The sequence below is a fragment of the Lupinus angustifolius genome, chromosome LG06 (assembly GCF_001865875.1).
Source record: "Lupinus angustifolius cultivar Tanjil chromosome LG06, LupAngTanjil_v1.0, whole genome shotgun sequence".
NCBI lineage: Eukaryota > Viridiplantae > Streptophyta > Magnoliopsida > Fabales > Fabaceae > Lupinus > Lupinus angustifolius.
The window spans coordinates 443,194-465,262 of record NC_032014.1 but is presented as its reverse complement, the minus strand read 5'-3'; the positions used below and the strand labels follow the sequence as shown (position 1 = coordinate 465,262).

General features: G+C 32.6%; 2 protein-coding genes across 3 annotated transcripts; one reads left to right on the top strand and one right to left on the bottom strand.

Annotated features, from left to right (window-relative positions):
* On the bottom strand, positions 967-8,987 carry LOC109348585 (hexokinase-3-like). Of its 2 annotated transcripts, XM_019589075.1 has the most exons (10): positions 8,547-8,987; positions 4,562-4,659; positions 3,487-3,649; positions 3,224-3,397; positions 2,680-2,754; positions 2,233-2,388; positions 2,057-2,155; positions 1,859-1,986; positions 1,647-1,728; positions 967-1,462 (listed from the first exon to the last, which is right to left on the bottom strand). In XM_019589075.1, exons 1-10 carry the CDS (start codon positions 8,721-8,723, stop codon positions 1,109-1,111), a joined length of 1,506 nt encoding a protein of 501 aa, XP_019444620.1. In that variant the 5' UTR covers positions 8,724-8,987; the 3' UTR covers positions 967-1,108. The 2 variants fall into 2 exon arrangements, with proteins under 2 accessions (XP_019444620.1, XP_019444619.1); XM_019589074.1 differs by lacking the exon at positions 8,547-8,987 and having other exon boundaries at positions 4,562-5,100.
* On the top strand, positions 2,631-20,926 carry LOC109348584 (beta-adaptin-like protein C). The gene is made up of 16 exons (XM_019589073.1): positions 2,631-2,667; positions 14,463-14,555; positions 14,891-15,088; positions 15,442-15,555; positions 15,720-15,970; positions 16,596-16,731; positions 16,827-17,006; positions 17,130-17,222; positions 17,499-17,710; positions 17,827-17,890; positions 17,976-18,155; positions 18,675-18,767; positions 19,062-19,462; positions 19,745-19,934; positions 20,009-20,212; positions 20,441-20,926. The coding sequence occupies exons 2-16, from the start codon at positions 14,469-14,471 to the stop codon at positions 20,738-20,740; spliced, it is 2,703 nt and encodes a 900-aa protein (XP_019444618.1). The 5' UTR covers positions 2,631-2,667; positions 14,463-14,468; the 3' UTR covers positions 20,741-20,926.

The window sequence follows — 22,069 nt, the reverse complement described above, 5'->3', positions numbered from 1 at the left end:
ACCTTACTTCCCCACATTGTAGTTTTTACTTTTTACAATATACCTGATCCTTTGGCATATGGAGAGATTTTCTAGGTTTTTATAATATCCATGTGTCTATTGAAGTCAATTAATCAAAATTCAGAGATAACTTTAAAATAATTGTAATAAATACTTTTTATAAGCAATTTATGAATTTGGTTCTTTAATATCATTAGGTTCTACAAATTTTGTTCAACACATTGTTACACCTCAAAATATTGTGGGATTCCGTGATTACATGAATTGGAATGATGATGGAAAGAATTTTGATCTCAAGAATCAGTCGTACAAACAAAATTACAATGATAATCATGCTAACTTGGGAAAAGGAGTTGGTTTGAAACTAAAATTAAGTCAATTTTTTGTATGATTCTGAATTCAAAGAATGGCCAAAATTTAGGGTTAGTTGAATTTTAGATGATCAAGTATAATTCAATTGCTACTCAATAAAAAAACATTAATTTTATAAACTTGGTCCTATTAAACAATTTTGATTTAGAAATAAATTCTCTAAGTTACATGTATAAACCAATAACCAATTCTATATTTCATAGCAGATATAAACAGAGACTTAATAGGGTTAATATTTGAGAGAGAAAGAGAGTATAATATAATGAGAGGTTGAGAAGAGGCTTGGTGTTCTCTGCCACCATCAACGCCAGGATACAATGCATAACAACAACCCTTCTTATAAATATTGCTCAAGAGTTACCAAACCCAGACTCCATTATTCGGGTTCAAATCTGTTGTCTCACTTCTTTGTATCACTCCATATGCTAGGAGATATGATTGACCATAAAAATATTTACCCATTATTCATACGAATTAGAAATGTCAATTAGCCATAGTAGTGATAGTACCATCATCTTATACATCCAAACCATCTCAACTCATTAGAAACATCAATTACATAAAATGAAATAAAAAATTACACGGGAAGATAACTTGATCAAAGAATAGACAAAGCTTCCTTTTTTACAGAGATATTAATAATTAAATATGGAGAATAATAAATTATGATTTACAGGGCTATATGTATATATAACCAATATATATATATATTTAGCAGCTATACCCTATCCACATTTTATGATGAATATGAAGCAGCAAGAAGTGCTGTTCCAATGCCTGATCCATCTTCAGTGACCTTTAGAATAACATGCTTTGCAATATCTTCTCCCAATATTTCTTCCAAAGCTTCATGCAAATATTCCTTAAACATTGTATAGCTAGAATATAATCCCCCTTCTATTGCAACTACTGTTCTCTTCATTTTCATATCACTTCTACTCCTTCCCCCTGTTATGCCACCACTCCCATCCCTGCCTATCTTCTTCAAGATACCAACTATACCAGCCGCTGCTAATCGTGCAGCTCTACGTGTCACCACGTCGCACACCTTCACCACAACTTTTCTTGCCTTCAAAGGAACATCCTTAATCTGAGACAGCAAAAACGCCCCATCATAATAAATAATTGTCGGACTATCACTCAATTAGACAATTGTTTGGTTCACATTATGTCTTCACAATCCTGGGAAACATTCCCAAGAATGTGCTTAAAACCATGCCGAAACTAAACGCTGACTTAGGGACAGAACTTAGGGTGTCGTCTAACTTGTTTACCTCAAATATGTCGTTAAGGATTCTCGCTACTTCTCTAAGATCAGGTGAATCATCCTCATGCATGACAGCCATCAAAGGAGTCCTGAAGTGTCATAAGGAAAGAGTTTAAATCTAAATCACAGAACTAACATAATATTTTGTATAGTATATATTTTCTCAGCGTTAGTATCTTTCTCCACATATACAGTGTGCGACTAAGATACAGTACACACCTCAGTATGAAAGGCGCTGAAAGCTTTGGAGAAATAGGTCCAAACAAATCCGATTCTAATGACATCCGGAGAATGACTCTCCTCACGATATCACCAAGATACATTCCTGATATCATTTTCTCAAAACCCTGCACCAAAATCTCCAAATTTTAGTCAATGCAAATCAAGCAACAGGAGTAGTGAGAAGCAGAAAATAACCTGATCATTTGGATTAGGGCTCTCAGCATCTAAATCAATGTCATACACTGTTCTCGGTAAGTGAGATGACCAAAAGTTTCCCCATTCCATATTGACAACCTAAAAGGCAGAAGGGCTATAATGAGTTCAAAAACAAAAACTGAAAAACAAAAGGCAAAAGTAGGATAGAGCAATACCATGTGACCAGATGCTGTAAGAAGACCTTGACACTTGATAATAGAATCTATTCGTTCCAAATAACAGGCATTTGTGCCTGTGCCAATAATAATTGCAGCAACGGTATCTGCATCGTGATAATGACCAAGAGCTAATGTTCCAACAGTGTCGTTAACCTGATTAAAATGAACATGATATCATGTCTCTAGTAAAGAAAAAAGGCTTCAGTTTACATGGCAGCACATGTTTTCCCCCAAACTAAAAAAACTCAGGCGTCCTATAAGAATAAATATATTCGAGAAAACACAATTCATTAAAGGCAAAAGTGATCTCAGAAATTGGAAGATGCCTTAATCCCAAGGGTGTCAAGATTATAAGAAAATGCAAATATTGCTTATGGTGGTAAAATGGGGGCGAAGGGGGAAAAGTTGAACCATAACTTTAGGGAAAGGAAAGTACTTCCTTACCAAGGCAGCCACCCGTACATCAAGGCCTTTTCGAGTCACGGCATCCTGCAAGCATGCAGCAACATCTCTTCCTACCTGACAACAAATAGTTTCCCTTCTTAATACCAATAATATATAGCTTTGATATTAACATCATCACTACTGAAAGACCAAGTGCAACTTGAATAGGATCTTCATCTTTATTTTGCAAATATTTAATAGGAACAAACACAAATAGCCTTTTTAAAGTATAATAATTGGGCCTTAACAGTTAGAAGCCTGCTCTAAGACACAAAATCAAGATCTTCATTCCACTGCACAAAAATCTGAAAACGAGAGGCTTAATTTTTTTTTAATATATTGTGATATTATATTTATAATATATATGTGTCTACTAATCAAACATTACCCTGCTTGAAATCTTTTCCCCCTTAATTGTGAATAAATCATCACTAAAGTGATCATGTTTTAGCATGGGCAACAAAGCAAGAATTGATGCCTTTCACAAAGTACCCTATAAAGATAAGCTTTCCACATAGAAACGGTTGAAAGTCAACTGACTAACCATATTTACAATGGAAAACCCTTTTGTCCATTTGATTAAAATGCCTGACGAAACTGACATTTGTTTGACAGGAAAAGAGAATGTAAATCCAAGTTCCCTTCTGTCTAGCTTGGAACCATCTCCTTCCTTCGCAATAAATTCCTTTAATGAAGATGCAATAAAATCAAAGAGATCCTGCAAGCCGATAAATCAATTAAACTCAATAATATAAAATGAAGACGTGGAACCCTAATACCAATCTTGTCAAGTTTAAAACAAGTTACCTCGGTTGTGCTGGTCATTAAATGTTGGGGGACGGGTTGTCGTTCTACTTCATGTTCCACTTCATGTTCTGAGATAGAAGATCGTTGACCATCTAAATGAACCCGCAAGACCCTAAAATTTGTACCGCCAAGATGTAGTGCATAGTATGTTCCTCTCTCAGTTCTGATAAAAGAAAGGCATAAATATATCAGTTTCATATGCAATCCTCAAACACAAGAATATAAAATAAATAACTTCACAATAAGACTCTAACATGTAAACAATCAAACATTGACATCTCTAACTAAAGGAAATGATGTTTGTAACTGCAATTGCGCTCACAGCAGCATCTACAGGTCCATCATATCAGTCTTTTGACCAACTAACACTCGAGTGGTTATAAATGAATGACACGCTATAAACCATTGTGACAGCTTTCACATTGCCAGGTGTTGACAACAGTCGTGTTTCACAATGTTGATTTTCAAAACAGTGCATAAACCATTTATTGACTGAGTAACGCTAAAAATGATAAACCACACAATATGAACATACAGATTTTGTAAAGTGTAACCATTATTAAAGCTTTCACATTGCCAGAGGATGCAACAATTATGTTTCACATTGCTGGTTTTTCAAAACATCATAGTACATAACCATTTGTTGGATGTGGCACAGTGCATGAGGCTCCATTTAGTGGGATCATGAAATCAGTTAGTATTGTCAAGATAACCAAAAATTCCCAATTTTAAAAATGTCATACACATGCACATGCTTCAAAAGTCAAAACATATACAAACCACAAATAAATGTAAGCATGTGTGTGAAAATGAAATTATGCACACAGCATGACATAAAAATTACAAGCACATCCTTTTTAAAAGGAAACTCCAAAAACAGGTAAACATTAAACTCAGAAAGAGTTACCTAAATGACACACTTGAATCAAAGATTTAAAGAATCAAACAATTTAAACACTTCTGGATCAACTAAACAACACTTCTGGATAAATGCTCAACACTTCGAATGCAACAAATCAACGAAAGGATAAAAGAAATTGGAATCCAATAATGCAAAAAGTAACAGAGCAATTACCCATTTGGGAGATTATCAACGAAAGTGAGAAGCATTTTGAGCTTAGAACCACCTTCAGATGCTAAACCAGCGTGCATCTCAACCGCCATAGCATCAACCACTTGCTTCAATCTCTCAACCCTAGTTTCACACCCTTCTTCCAATTCCCTCAGCACATTCACCACCTTCTTCCACTTCTTCCTCCCTCTCACTCTCTCTCCGACCACCAACGCCGCCACCGCACACGCCGCCACCGCTAAACTCACCGTCACTCCCACCACCACCGTTCTCCCCATCTTCAAAATCAATCAAGATTACTACGTTGTATTCGTTCGATTCCTCTTCCCCACTCTTCTCCAATTGTTCATAACAAAACGTCGCCGTTTCATCAACATGCACGCCGTTTCGTAAAACAGGGTTTTCTCTAATACGATTGCGTTTCGGTGAAGGTTTTATGTTACCGGTGACTGGGGATAACCGGTTTCTTCGGTGAAGGGGTTACCGGAAAAGTGAAAGAAGAGAGACGGCGGCGTAGTTTGTAAAATGAGATGAGTTGTTGGAAGAAGTGGAACTTTTTATAAATTCTTAAAAGACATATTTGCCCTTCAACACGTTCCTAAATTTCAGATTTAGTCACAGTATCTCTCTTTCTCTCTCCGTCGTTATATTTTACCGTTTATGACAGATATTCAGGTTAATGACAACTTTGACTTCTGTAGTTCTATTCCTTTCTTCTTCTTTTTTTCTTCCGCTGGTTCAAGCGTTAAATATTTGATTCCCTTTAAGTAAGGTGGGTTCGAGTCTTGTAGGTGAAAAATACTTGCTAGGAGAATTAATTTAACATATCTGTAGATATTTTCGGTTCGGATAGAATTGCATATAATACAAACATCCCGTGTTAAACCAAAAAAAAATAACACATAATTTTATTGTGCCAAACTATATCCTTCTATGATGTATTGTCAAGTGTGAAAATTTAACATTATTTATTATTTATTTATATTACTTTTTGAAAAATTAATGATAATTAAAAATAAATTGTAAATAATATAGTGATAATACATAAAATTTATACGCTATATTAGAGTATACAGTTTTTTTCCTCATCTATATATAGGAAAAGTTCACATCAATTATACTATAATGCTTATGTAAAAACACAACAGCCTTCAAGTTCAAGATGTGAAGTTGTCGAAGTTTAATTTATCAGTTTTGATCCGTCCCATGCTAGATTAATAAATGTTTCAAGTGCTTCTTTAGTTTTGAATTAGTTAATAACATTAAAAAAGTTTACCCAGCGATATGAATTGATGTTTTTGTTGATCAAGTCATTTTTTACTAATAATGTTGGTCATTGACCTACCTAATAGTAAACCTTAGTAGGATTATCTTATCTTATATATACTTTTATATAATATGTATCATTTATATCATTATATAAATCAAAGTAGTTTTAGTGACTTAACCACTCTTACAAAAAATATACATGGATTGTAATTGAAATATATGATATCAATCCAATTTGAAATAAAAAATAGTGAGTTAGGTAAAATGCAATTAAGTAAATGACAAATTTGTAACATAAAAATAAGAGAAAATGGAGTGTGCATTAGGCAATATGTAAGAAAATTATAATATTAATAACGCATCATTCATTCTTTATGTATATGAGTTTTAATTTGCTATTAAAATAGTTTTTTTTTTCAATATAGGAAACAAATGGTTAATGATGTAATATTTATGTATATGTAAACAAATGTTCATATCCTTAATACATATCTATTAAATTCAATCAGTAATGGTTTGAGAGAAAAATGATTGTATGTCTATATTTTTTAAGGTTAAGATCAGATAGTAAATTACAAGTGCTCACTTCTTCAATGCAAATGGGACGCATGGAGACAATGCAACGATAATCATATAAGAATTGATGTTGGTTCAAGTGGTATATATTTGATTATTCTTGAGCAAAATCTCAGGTTCAAGTCTTGTAGATAAAAAAATATTTGCTGGACATATATGTGAATGTTTCCGTCTCAGACAGAATTGTGTTTAATAGGAGGAGGGCAAGAATGTGATTTGGTGTCTCTGGACAGTGGTCCTCACATGTGTACTGGTCGGAATTAATTAATCAATTTCGAAGGAAACAGAAAATAGAAAAAGAAAAGAGAAAAAAGGGAAGAGACAAAAACGGCGACGTTAGCTGCGTATTTGTTACCGTACAGTGCCAGCTGGGTTCCGCTGAACACCAGCTGTGCCTGCTCAAACACACCAACCACGCATGTGTCAAATAATATAAACAAATACTCATATTTCATTTTTTAATACACTTAAATTATTAATAATATCAATTTTAGTGGTTAGGGAAAGTTAAATCATCTCTCAAATACGATATTATTTTACCAACGGACGTTGATTCAAGTGGTACATGTTTGATTCCCTTTAAGCATGAGAACTTGAAGAAATATTCATATGAAAGATGATCCAAATGTTGATTCTAGTATACAAGTATATTATGGACAAATAAAGCCACTGAGCTTGTGAAATTTAAACACATGATATTTTCATATTGTGTATTTTTATATTGTATTTGCCTTTAGTTTATGTTTTAGATGTTTTCAAATTCTAACTTTTTATTGTATATTTGTTTGTGTATATATTGTTGAGTACATAATTCATGGAGAGTAACATACTTTCAAATAAGTTTACTATATCTTTTGGTATGCATATGAGTTTTTTTGCAAAATCGATAGTTGAAGATTAATCCCTTCAAGACATATAGATCATTGAAATAAAATTTGTTTGTACCATCGAAGCCTTTTCCATGGAAGGATAAAAATATAAAATTTAACATTATACTCACTAGTCTCTCATTCAAAAAAACATGATAACAAATTTAAAAATCAAAATAATATTTTTATGGTTTACCAAATAAATAAACCAATTATATGCCCTCACAGTTCAACATAATTTTTATTGATTACTAAATCACACACCATGATATGTAATTCATGAGCATTTTTTGTTTAGGGTGATTTTTGATTTGCCATAAACAAATTATTATCATTTCTATCTTCTTCAAAATGAGTAAGTAATAAGTTTATTTTTCTGTCGATTATTATGTATCATTTTATTGGTTTAAATATCCTAATATTAAATGTGTGACCTTTTTATTAAGAATGATACATGTTGCGAGATGACAAATCTAAAATAGATTTGCTTAAGATATAATTGTTCATAAAAAAATGTTAACTTTTTTTGTTGTTGGGAAATCCATAAACATGATGCACAAGATTTTTTGAAGTTACAATGACTGAATTTCAGTAATTGAGGGAGGAAGTTGGTAAAAGAAATAATATAAACCCGACCCATGTGTATATGTGGAAATACCCGTAACGGGTACCCATAATAATAGATTATGAGTGGGAGCGGGTTTTGTGATACCCGTCCTGCGGGTACCTGTAAATTTATATATTTAGTTTTTAGTTAAATTTTTATATATATTTATTATTATTTTAAGATTATATATTATATACTTTATTATTATTTCATAATAAATTACACATATTTGATTGTGATCATAAATTTATCATATTAGTCATGTAACAATTATTTTGATTATTACAAATTATATAAATATATAATTAAAATTAAAAACTCATTGGGTACCCATAAATACCCGCTAGCCACACAGGTACCCGCAAATATTGTAGGTTTGAGAACAGAAAAACACTACCTGCACCTGACAGTTGAGGTTACCATCCCTAATGTTATTGTTCTCTTCAATCCTATTTACTAATCCAACTTTTAAAACATGCGACCAAAACTTCCCAACGCTATTCCTTCAGTCTCATTGTATCAAAGACAAATTATTACATATTCTATCATCAATTACTTTATTTATTATTGATTTTGAATAAATTTGTTTAATTTTAAATTATCAATACATGATTTACTTTAAATATTTGATTTATACCATTTAATAATTTTGCGCCATAGCATCAACCACTTGCTTCAATCTCTCAACCCTAGTTTCACACCCTTCTTCCAATTCCCTCAGCACATTCACCACCTTCTTCCACTTCTTCCTCCCTCTCACTCTCTCTCCGACCACCAACGCCGCCACCGCACACGCCGCCACCGCTAAACTCACCGTCACTCCCACCACCACCGTTCTCCCCATCTTCAAAATCAATCAAGATTACTACGTTGTATTCGTTCGATTCCTCTTCCCCACTCTTCTCCAATTGTTCATAACAAAACGTCGCCGTTTCATCAACATGCACGCCGTTTCGTAAAACAGGGTTTTCTCTAATACGATTGCGTTTCGGTGAAGGTTTTATGTTACCGGTGACTGGGGATAACCGGTTTCTTCGGTGAAGGGGTTACCGGAAAAGTGAAAGAAGAGAGACGGCGGCGTAGTTTGTAAAATGAGATGAGTTGTTGGAAGAAGTGGAACTTTTTATAAATTCTTAAAAGACATATTTGCCCTTCAACACGTTCCTAAATTTCAGATTTAGTCACAGTATCTCTCTTTCTCTCTCCGTCGTTATATTTTACCGTTTATGACAGATATTCAGGTTAATGACAACTTTGACTTCTGTAGTTCTATTCCTTTCTTCTTCTTTTTTTCTTCCGCTGGTTCAAGCGTTAAATATTTGATTCCCTTTAAGTAAGGTGGGTTCGAGTCTTGTAGGTGAAAAATACTTGCTAGGAGAATTAATTTAACATATCTGTAGATATTTTCGGTTCGGATAGAATTGCATATAATACAAACATCCCGTGTTAAACCAAAAAAAAATAACACATAATTTTATTGTGCCAAACTATATCCTTCTATGATGTATTGTCAAGTGTGAAAATTTAACATTATTTATTATTTATTTATATTACTTTTTGAAAAATTAATGATAATTAAAAATAAATTGTAAATAATATAGTGATAATACATAAAATTTATACGCTATATTAGAGTATACAGTTTTTTTCCTCATCTATATATAGGAAAAGTTCACATCAATTATACTATAATGCTTATGTAAAAACACAACAGCCTTCAAGTTCAAGATGTGAAGTTGTCGAAGTTTAATTTATCAGTTTTGATCCGTCCCATGCTAGATTAATAAATGTTTCAAGTGCTTCTTTAGTTTTGAATTAGTTAATAACATTAAAAAAGTTTACCCAGCGATATGAATTGATGTTTTTGTTGATCAAGTCATTTTTTACTAATAATGTTGGTCATTGACCTACCTAATAGTAAACCTTAGTAGGATTATCTTATCTTATATATACTTTTATATAATATGTATCATTTATATCATTATATAAATCAAAGTAGTTTTAGTGACTTAACCACTCTTACAAAAAATATACATGGATTGTAATTGAAATATATGATATCAATCCAATTTGAAATAAAAAATAGTGAGTTAGGTAAAATGCAATTAAGTAAATGACAAATTTGTAACATAAAAATAAGAGAAAATGGAGTGTGCATTAGGCAATATGTAAGAAAATTATAATATTAATAACGCATCATTCATTCTTTATGTATATGAGTTTTAATTTGCTATTAAAATAGTTTTTTTTTTCAATATAGGAAACAAATGGTTAATGATGTAATATTTATGTATATGTAAACAAATGTTCATATCCTTAATACATATCTATTAAATTCAATCAGTAATGGTTTGAGAGAAAAATGATTGTATGTCTATATTTTTTAAGGTTAAGATCAGATAGTAAATTACAAGTGCTCACTTCTTCAATGCAAATGGGACGCATGGAGACAATGCAACGATAATCATATAAGAATTGATGTTGGTTCAAGTGGTATATATTTGATTATTCTTGAGCAAAATCTCAGGTTCAAGTGGTATATATTTGATTATTCTTGAGCAAAATCTCAGGTTCAAGTCTTGTAGATAAAAAAATATTTGCTGGACATATATGTGAATGTTTCCGTCTCAGACAGAATTGTGTTTAATAGGAGGAGGGCAAGAATGTGATTTGGTGTCTCTGGACAGTGGTCCTCACATGTGTACTGGTCGGAATTAATTAATCAATTTCGAAGGAAACAGAAAATAGAAAAAGAAAAGAGAAAAAAGGGAAGAGACAAAAACGGCGACGTTAGCTGCGTATTTGTTACCGTACAGTGCCAGCTGGGTTCCGCTGAACACCAGCTGTGCCTGCTCAAACACACCAACCACGCATGTGTCAAATAATATAAACAAATACTCATATTTCATTTTTTAATACACTTAAATTATTAATAATATCAATTTTAGTGGTTAGGGAAAGTTAAATCATCTCTCAAATACGATATTATTTTACCAACGGACGTTGATTCAAGTGGTACATGTTTGATTCCCTTTAAGCATGAGAACTTGAAGAAATATTCATATGAAAGATGATCCAAATGTTGATTCTAGTATACAAGTATATTATGGACAAATAAAGCCACTGAGCTTGTGAAATTTAAACACATGATATTTTCATATTGTGTATTTTTATATTGTATTTGCCTTTAGTTTATGTTTTAGATGTTTTCAAATTCTAACTTTTTATTGTATATTTGTTTGTGTATATATTGTTGAGTACATAATTCATGGAGAGTAACATACTTTCAAATAAGTTTACTATATCTTTTGGTATGCATATGAGTTTTTTTGCAAAATCGATAGTTGAAGATTAATCCCTTCAAGACATATAGATCATTGAAATAAAATTTGTTTGTACCATCGAAGCCTTTTCCATGGAAGGATAAAAATATAAAATTTAACATTATACTCACTAGTCTCTCATTCAAAAAAACATGATAACAAATTTAAAAATCAAAATAATATTTTTATGGTTTACCAAATAAATAAACCAATTATATGCCCTCACAGTTCAACATAATTTTTATTGATTACTAAATCACACACCATGATATGTAATTCATGAGCATTTTTTGTTTAGGGTGATTTTTGATTTGCCATAAACAAATTATTATCATTTCTATCTTCTTCAAAATGAGTAAGTAATAAGTTTATTTTTCTGTCGATTATTATGTATCATTTTATTGGTTTAAATATCCTAATATTAAATGTGTGACCTTTTTATTAAGAATGATACATGTTGCGAGATGACAAATCTAAAATAGATTTGCTTAAGATATAATTGTTCATAAAAAAATGTTAACTTTTTTTGTTGTTGGGAAATCCATAAACATGATGCACAAGATTTTTTGAAGTTACAATGACTGAATTTCAGTAATTGAGGGAGGAAGTTGGTAAAAGAAATAATATAAACCCGACCCATGTGTATATGTGGAAATACCCGTAACGGGTACCCATAATAATAGATTATGAGTGGGAGCGGGTTTTGTGATACCCGTCCTGCGGGTACCTGTAAATTTATATATTTAGTTTTTAGTTAAATTTTTATATATATTTATTATTATTTTAAGATTATATATTATATACTTTATTATTATTTCATAATAAATTACACATATTTGATTGTGATCATAAATTTATCATATTAGTCATGTAACAATTATTTTGATTATTACAAATTATATAAATATATAATTAAAATTAAAAACTCATTGGGTACCCATAAATACCCGCTAGCCACACAGGTACCCGCAAATATTGTAGGTTTGAGAACAGAAAAACACTACCTGCACCTGACAGTTGAGGTTACCATCCCTAATGTTATTGTTCTCTTCAATCCTATTTACTAATCCAACTTTTAAAACATGCGACCAAAACTTCCCAACGCTATTCCTTCAGTCTCATTGTATCAAAGACAAATTATTACATATTCTATCATCAATTACTTTATTTATTATTGATTTTGAATAAATTTGTTTAATTTTAAATTATCAATACATGATTTACTTTAAATATTTGATTTATACCATTTAATAATTTTGACGTAAACTCTATACACTGTATAAAGATTTATACTATATCATTTACTGTTTATTTAGAATATTTTTTAAAAAGTAAACAATAATTAAATATTAATAGTAGATGATACAATAACGTTGTATAAAACTTATACCGTCACTACGTATGATTTATTTTTAATAATTTACCGGACCGTAGACATAAAAATAAAACCTGACTGCGACTTTAGATAACCTGTGACAAGGTCCATGATGAAAATGACAAGCGAGTTTCATATATAACCATGCATGTATGTCCCATCAACATGTTATTTGACACAATAAAAAACTGACAACCTTAACACACAAAAAAACACAACTAACTATTAGAAATCACATCATTATCGCATATAGTTTTTTTAGTTTAACATAATTTGTATACACTGAACTCATTTATCTGTATTTCTTATTTTTTAATTTTTTGTGTGAAATAGTACAGGAGAAAAACATTGGATACCTTATTCTTGAATATGTTAAAATTAAATGAAAGGTTTGTCATGAATGAGATATAATTAATCGTCTATGATCCTAGTTTTTTATTATAGAAAAATAGTATTGTTTTTTCTTCGTATAAGATACCAGTTAGAAGATTTTTATAAGACATTTTACATTTTACATTTTTATGTATTATTTTTTCCTAGTTGCTCCCATTAAAAACTTTCAGTAAGACGGCTAATTAAGGATCAATATTAAATAAATGTAGTAAAATTGCAATTTTATAATAATCTAGAAAGTAAGAAAAATAAACATTTTTTGTCGAAATACACAATAAAGAGGATTAGAGTGAGTAACAAACAACAACTGTTTCATTAAATTATTTTGTTGTCGTGGGTGCATCAATCATGTGAAATATCTTATCTTTATATCCATCTATAACTTTCATGAGTTAGGATTAGGAATGACAATAAAAACTGAACCTATAGTTACCCATCTGAATCAAATCCGAATTTAATTAGGAAATCCAATATGATTAGGTTCGAGTTCAGGTTTTACCCGAGTTTAAATTTTGGGTTCGGGTTTGATATATCAAAAACCTTAACCCGAAGCCCCCAAAGTAATATAATTCAATTTAAAATTGAAATTTCTATCATGTGTCAAATGTTTTTAATTTCTAATTTTACTTTAGATAGAATTGAATCTTCAAACATAAAAGAAATGAAATAATATAATAGAAAATAGAAATTTTAGAGAAAAATTACACGAAAATAAAATCATATTTTTCTTAATACGTTATAATTTTCGGGGCTTTTTTCGGGTTCAGGATAGTATTTTTATTTTCAACCCCGTTGAGTTTGGGTTCAGGTTTTGAATTTCGGATTTGGGTTTGGGTATGTGCAAACCCGACCCGAACCGCCTCGTTGCCACTCCTAGTTAGGATCATCTCCATTAATGGATAGATAAATGCTTCAAAAGGTAAGGGGAAATGCAACTTTTAATTACATATATATCCTTTTGATTATAATAAAAACACATTTTTACTACTAAAAACGAGTAAAAAATACGCAATTGTCTCTAAATTTATCCTTACTCAACTCTGATACATTAATACTTTTAAAATTTTCAATGATTAATAATTGTTTTTGGTTTTTCACAGCATCATCGCACTGGAGGCAATCCTGTCGGGAGCTGAAAACATCCATAAGTATATGAGGCTAATTCTCCCAGCCGGTATTTTTCATCTATAAGACTCAAACCTGTATCTTACTTAAATAAAATTAAGTATGTATCACTTGAACCAACACCCATCGGTCAATGATTAATAATTTGCAGAAAGAGTTTTGATGACAAAGTATTGGGCTAAAAATAAGAATGTTTTAAACTGAAGGATTGGCCCAAGAAGGGGGAAGCGAGTGCATATTTAGTATCTTTTCTTCTCTCCTAATTGTAAAACGACGCCGTTGATGCATCCCCTGTTAATGAAACAGAGCGGTTTAATTTGACTGATTGAGATTAATTCCATTCACATCGAAAGAGGAATTGAGAGAGAAGAAGATGAGTAGGAACGATTCCAAATACTTCTCTACCACCAAGAAAGGTGAAATCCCCGAACTCAAAGAGGAGCTCAATTCTCAGTACAAGGTTCCTTTTCTCTTCTTTCTCGATCCGATTTCATTTTCTTCTATACCTGATCCGTTGCGATAGATCTACTTTCCGTGTTTTTGATTTTGTAAAATTGATCTTCTATAACCTGCGTGAGTTAATTCAATGATACAACGTTGATCGAGTAATCGATAACTCGTGATTTGTGAATTGACCCTACGAATTCAGTGCTTGAACTGCAACCATAATAATTATTCACTTGATAACTACCCTTTCTTTTTTGGACCTATTTGCCCTGATTTGTTTTGTAATATAGCTGAAAAATGTATGCAAAAAATCATGTGATCTTCGCTTATTTGTTTCATGTTTTGTAGGATAAAAGAAAAGATGCTGTGAAAAAGGTTATTGCAGCAATGACTGTTGGGAAAGATGTATCGTCATTGTTCACAGATGTGGTGAATTGCATGCAAACAGAAAATTTGGAACTTAAAAAGCTAGTTTACTTATATCTCATAAATTATGCTAAGAGCCAGCCTGACCTAGCAATACTTGCAGTAAATACATTTGTCAAGGTACAACCTTATTTTCTTAGTTCTTTTCTTATTATTTGCTATCATTTATTTCTTGGATTTGTGGGTCTTCTTGACTATTATACCCTGTGAAATTCATTCGCAATCCATAACCTTTAGTTGATGAGATGAGATCTATTCTCCAAGAGATGTATTTATATGAAAGCATAGTCTTTATTGGAAAGTGGTGTACTTAACAGATCAAGAAGGTGATTTTTTAGTTTTTGAATGAAGACTTTGTTTTTTTTGGTTAGCAAAAGGTATCTTTTTCTTGATTTTAATATTCTGCACTTGTTCTCATCTGGAGCTGTAATGATACATTTTTCTCTCATGTCTTTTTATAAAACGCTGCACAGGATTCACAAGATCCAAATCCTTTGATTCGTGCCTTAGCTGTGAGGACAATGGGCTGCATTCGTGTTGATAAAATTACTGAGTATCTATGTGATCCCCTTCAAAGATGCCTGAAGGTACTATTGTTCAGTGCTGTTATAACTTATATGTACCTTTTGTTAACTTTGAAATTCCTCTGGTTATGACTTCTTAGTTCTTACTGTGTTGACAACAGTACCAAAGTTTTTTCCTTCTCTTTTGCCCTGATTGTAACTCTCATGTCTTTATGATATTTTGACAGGATGATGATCCATATGTTCGTAAGACAGCAGCTATTTGTGTTGCTAAACTTTATGATATAAATGCTGAGTTAGTTGAGGACCGTGGTTTTTTGGAATCCCTGAAGGATTTGATATCTGATAATAATCCAATGGTTGTAGCCAATGCTGTGGCAGCCCTTGCTGAAATTCAGGAAAATAGTACTAGACCCATCTTTGAGATCACTGTTCCCACCCTGACAAAGCTCCTTACTGCATTAAATGAATGTACAGAGTAAGTTCATATTGTATGTTTTCTATCCTAATTGAAATTGTAAACAGTTCTCATATTTTTATTGCACCGTTACCTGCTTAATTTGAATGTGCATCATTTGCATCTGATTTCAGGTATGATTTTGTTCCATTAGGTCTATATGTTTTGATCACCCATCTTTAATAAAGATTATAACCATAATAAAATAAAGTAACACTTGAGGAAATCTGTTATTATCTACAAGTGCTTCACTCCCCAACTAGTGGGATTAAAGCTTGATTGTTGTATTATCTACAAGTGCTTCTCTATCCTTTTCTTCACTTCTACCTAAGTACCTATTACATCCCGATATGTTTTCATTTTTATTTTTATCTTTTCCTACCTGTGCAGGTATGTGTAATTGGTGAAAAGTGTAAACACACTTTCTAATGTTATATGCCTGGGCCACTTTTTAGTTTGTTAGATTGTTCTGTATTTTATAGATCAACCAAACACTATTCATTATATTCTTCTGTTTTTAAGCTGTTTTATTGACTGTAAAATTTATTGGTTATTGCTTTACTTGTCATTTTGGATTGTCTTTGTCCATCTATGATCATATATTTAATCTGATCTTAACAGCACTTGCTTTTGCTTCACGTGCCAGATGGGGTCAAGTTTTTATATTGGATGCTCTTTCAAGATACAAGGCTGCTGATGCCCGTGAAGCAGAAAACATAGTAGAAAGAGTTACTCCACGATTACAGCATGCGAATTGTGCAGTTGTTCTTTCAGCTGTTAAGGTGCTTTTTTAATCCTGTGTTACCATATGTCGACATCGATGCTTTGGATACCATATTGTTTATGGTTTTCTAATAACAGTTTATAACAACTTTAGATGATCCTTCAACAAATGGAGCTTATCACCAGTACTGATGTAGTTCGGAATCTTTGCAAAAAGATGGCCCCTCCTCTTGTTACGTTACTCTCTGCAGAACCTGAGATACAATATGTGGCATTGCGTAATATCAATCTTATAGTACAAAGAAGACCAACAATTCTTGCTCATGAAATTAAGGTAGTGATTTGAATATTACTTCATCAAATTGTCAGAGTACTTGTACCCTTGTTCATTACTGAAGATTTTCTCTATTCCATTGTGGTGGATGTGATGCTTATGGAGCTCTTGTTCTATATGCAGGTGTTCTTCTGCAAGTACAATGATCCTATATATGTGAAAATGGAAAAGTTGGAAATTATGATAAAACTTGCTTCAGACCGAAATATAGACCAGGTAATTTGTCCATAATATAGTTGCCAGTTCATATTTTCCTCCTACTCCCTATCGTTTCTTATGATAAGAAGTGATTTCTGTAATGAGTACAAAAAGTTTCTTATCGAAGATATGGTAATCAGTAATCTTGTGATGGGGATACCCACAATTTTGAGCAGGATATCACATCCCCGATGATTCTCTCTAATGAAATCTATACGTTTATGTAAAAAACAATATACACTTACCATTTACTTGAGCCAATTAAGATGCGTGTTTTTTATTATAATTCTGCAGGTTTTATTGGAATTTAAAGAGTATGCTACTGAAGTTGATGTAGATTTTGTTAGAAAGGCTGTACGTGCAATTGGTCGTTGTGCCATCAAATTAGAAAGAGCAGCTGAACGTTGCATTAGTGTTTTACTTGAGTTGATCAAGATAAAAGTAAATTATGTGGTTCAAGAGGCAATCATTGTTATCAAAGATATATTTAGAAGATATCCCAACACGTAATATTATATTTTTTCCATCTGCATTCTTTTTTGAGAGAGAAGATTCAAGATAGCACAATTAGCAATTACTATTACACTTCAAACTTTGCTTGAATCATTTTTATACTCTGCAGATATGAGTCCATAATTGCTACACTTTGTGAGAACTTAGACACCTTGGATGAGCCGGAAGCCAAGGTATTAGTTTCTATGTGTGCCTTTTAACTGTCATTATGCTCTAGCATGCATTCTTATCTTCTCATCCTTTTTCCCTTGTGGATAGGCATCAATGATCTGGATAATTGGTGAATATGCGGAAAGAATTGACAATGCTGATGAACTTCTTGAAAGTTTCTTGGAAAGTTTCCCCGAAGAACCTGCCCAAGTCCAACTACAATTGCTGACTGCTACTGTCAAACTTTTCCTTAAGAAGCCAACTGAGGGACCACAGCAGATGATTCAGGTCCTGCCTCATAATGCATTTTTATTCATGTAGATAGGATTAACATGCCACTATGCTATATGTATTGATCTTTCGATGTCAAAATCAAATTGGACAACTCTTGTACCAAGTATGAATACGTCTTGTTAAGTGGGGCATATATAGCAGTCTATAGTTTTAATGTCAATAATTATATATTACACAGTTGTGTCTATTCCATATCTGCCTGTTATGACTTTGTGTGGTAGTTGTAATTTATAGTTTGTACATGCGTAGAGGCATAATTTTTCTATCCCTCCCAAAATGGAATCCTTGCATGATTGAATGGTGCGTGCGTCTTTGAGATTATGTCTAGAAAAAATTCTATAACTATCGGATTCAAATTTAAAAGACAAATCTGCCATTTTATCAGCATATTTCTTGGTTAATGACTCAAAAACCCTCCTTTTTATAGTGTCTTCTTCTTATTTTCCCACTATGGGAGTTGTTTGCATATTCTTCAGGCCATTCCAAGTTTCACTTAATAACTCATGATTACAGGTTGTTTTGAACAATGCCACAGTGGAGACAGATAATCCTGATTTGCGAGATCGTGCATACATATATTGGCGTCTTCTTTCAACTGATCCCGAGGTTTGATTTCTTCAATTTGAATCCAATCTCTTTTATTTGCACTATTGTCTATATGAGGTCAACATAATATTTGGATAAATGCTGACTCTTTGCAGAGGACCGGTTAATTTCTTTTACAATTCTGTGCAAAATATTAGCCGACTAGGGTTGACTGACCTTAACCATTAATAGGCGGTCTGTCTTTATCTAACCCCATGCAAATAATAGTTGTTTCTGAATTGTTTTCTTAAATTTTCCGTGATAAGGATAACCAGTATTGCTGTCCATGTGGTGTATCTACTTTGTTTTCCTCAGGCAGCTAAGGACGTCGTGTTAGCTGAGAAGCCTGTTATAACTGATGACTCAAATCAGCTCGAACCTTCTCTACTTGATGAGCTTCTTGCCAATATTGCTACATTATCTTCAGTTTATCACAAGCCCCCAGAAGCCTTTGTAACTCGTGTACTCTCTTCAGCTCAGAGAACTGAGGAAGAAGACTATGCCGAGGGAAGTGAAACAGGGTATTCTGAGTCATCTGCAAATCCTGCAAATGGTGTTGCATCACCACCTGCTGCCAGGCAATCAGCGCTTGCATCTGCAACAGCTGCACCAGCTACACCTCCACCTGTTGCACCTGTGCCAGATTTACTTGGTGATTTAATCGGCATGGATAATAATTCAATTGTTCCTCTGGATCAGCCAGCTACTCCTACTGGGTGAGTGATCATGGGATCATAAGTAAACGTAGCTAAGCATTACTTCTATGAAAAATCTATTGTAATTTGTCTTGAGTTTTAGAAGCATTGCATGCATTTTGTTGTGTGATGAAAACAATTTTACTTTTGTATAGAAATAGTGATTAACTACATGATAATATTAAATAGAGTCACGAGTTCAACAAGCAATCAAAATAATTTGAAATTTGTCAAACATTAATTACTTACTCTGTCCGTGAAGTCAGGCTTAATTAATAATTAGATCTTATGCTCTGGTTGCAGGCCTCCATTGCCTATTTTAGTACCTGCTTCAACTGGTCAGGGTTTACAAATCAGTGCACAAGTGGTTAGACGGGATGGTCAAATATTTTACAGTTTGTTGTTTGAGAACTCCACTCAGGTTCCACTTGATGGCTTCATGATTCAATTCAACAAGAACACATTCGGTCTTGCAGCTGCTGGACCCCTACAGGTTTATTATATTTACATGGTTTTTCCTGGATGTTTTTGTCAAATTAAGCTCTAATTGATTCTTCATTGCCTCAGGTTCCACAAATACAACCTGGAACATCAGCTAGGACACTCCTTCCCATGGTCATGTTCCAGAATTTGTCTCAAGGTCCTCCTAGCTCAGCTTTACAGGTTGCTGTGAAAAACAATCAACAGCCTGTGCTGTATTTCAATGACAAATTCTCATTGCATGTATTTTTTAGTGAGGATGGTAGAATGGAACGTTCCAATTTCTTAGAGGTATATCTTTTTTCATTCCTTTGATCCCTTCATAATTCTATAAATTTTTGTTCTTCCATGTGTAAAATCTTTTTCCTCCTTGCATGCTATTATTATTTTGTAGTGTGAAAAGAAGAACATGTACAGTGTGAAACATTTCACAAATTAAACAGCTTTGCTACTTTCTCTGATTAATACTTGAACGTATTATAAATTTATAATGGATACATGATTATAACTGTGCTGCAGACATGGAGGTCCCTTCCTGATTCAAATGAGATTTCCAAGGACTTCCCAACCATCGTGCTTAGCAGTGCTGAAGCAACACTGGACCGACTCGCTGCATCAAACATGTTCTTTATTGCAAAGCGCAAGAACGCGAATCAGGATGTGTTTTACTTCTCAGCTAAACTCCCTCGAGGGATACCATTCTTGATCGAACTTACCACTGTGATTGGGAACCCTGGCGTCAAATGTGCAATCAAGACTCCAAACCCTGAAATGTCTGCACTTTTCTTCGAAGCTGTTGAGACTCTTCTTCTGGGTTAAAATGATTTCTAAAATTACTCTTGTCTTTTATAATTTTTGTTTGTATATTGTTTTTGTTGGCATATTTGATAAATATTCTGAATAGGCGTGTTGTATCTTATTTGGGGAAAAAATCCCATTGATTATCTATCATATGCCCTTATCAGCTGTATTTCAATTTCACTGCTACTGCCATTTTGGCCTTTATTGAAACCCTGCAATAGGTTTGATTTTGATGACCTGTAATATAGCGTCCTGATTACATTACATTGATGCTGTTAGCATTTTATGTGGATTAATTGATTTCCTTTTTTTTACATTAGAGGTAACCATTGACACCATCATGTCCAAATCCTCAAGAGTTTTCAGCGGGTACAACTTGAGCAATATATATTATCGTAGAATTTTGTCTCGCCAAAACGGTATTATTAAATTGTCATAGAATTGCCATATTATATTTTATTTTCTATAATGTTCTGTTGTTTACCATATTACTCTAGCCATATAGTGTGGATATCATTGATTGTACTAACAAATGTTATTATCTATTTCACTATGTTATTCAGCTTATTGTTTTTTTTTTATCTAGCATTATAGTATCATTGCATGGGTAAGAGTACATGTCCAAGTAACAATGGCTCTCACAAACGATGAATTATTGTAATGGAAGTTAAAGATTTTAATCAAATTCTCATTATTGATATGTATGCAGTGAGTATACATGTTAATGGTTGATGATTGTTGACTTTTATACTGTTAGTGTATACATGTTAAATCTTTATTGATAATACATTAATGATTTAGAACTTAATAAATTTATTGTAAATCTATGAATGAATCATGATTTAAACAATTAATCCTGAAATATATATATTTTGTCCAATTATGTTGTCGGCAGTTTGCAAGATTATTTATTAATAGAAACCATATACTGTGGCAAGACCATGAACCTTCATTACTTGAATATCGGAGTTTCAAGGTCATGAAGGTAACCATGATGTTATACATGTTTGATGGAGATGATGTCCTCTTGTTCATTATTTTACAACAACTCTAATGGGTTGTTGTTTTTATCTTCTAATAGCAATAGTGAATAGTATCTAGTGTTGGGATACAACTCTTGGTTCTTTGTATCCCAAACACAAAAGGACAAGAAATATTTGATAATCAAGGGCTATAAATGAGAATGTAAGAATATGACAATGTAAGAGGTTTTTCTTCTTTCTGGAGAAGGGAGGGGCATTAAGTGGAGTGTTGGTTGGTGTAATGAAGGACTAGAATTACAGAACAGTAAGTGTTCCACACATTCATTCATTTCACAGCTTCTTATTCATCATGGCTTGAAAAAGA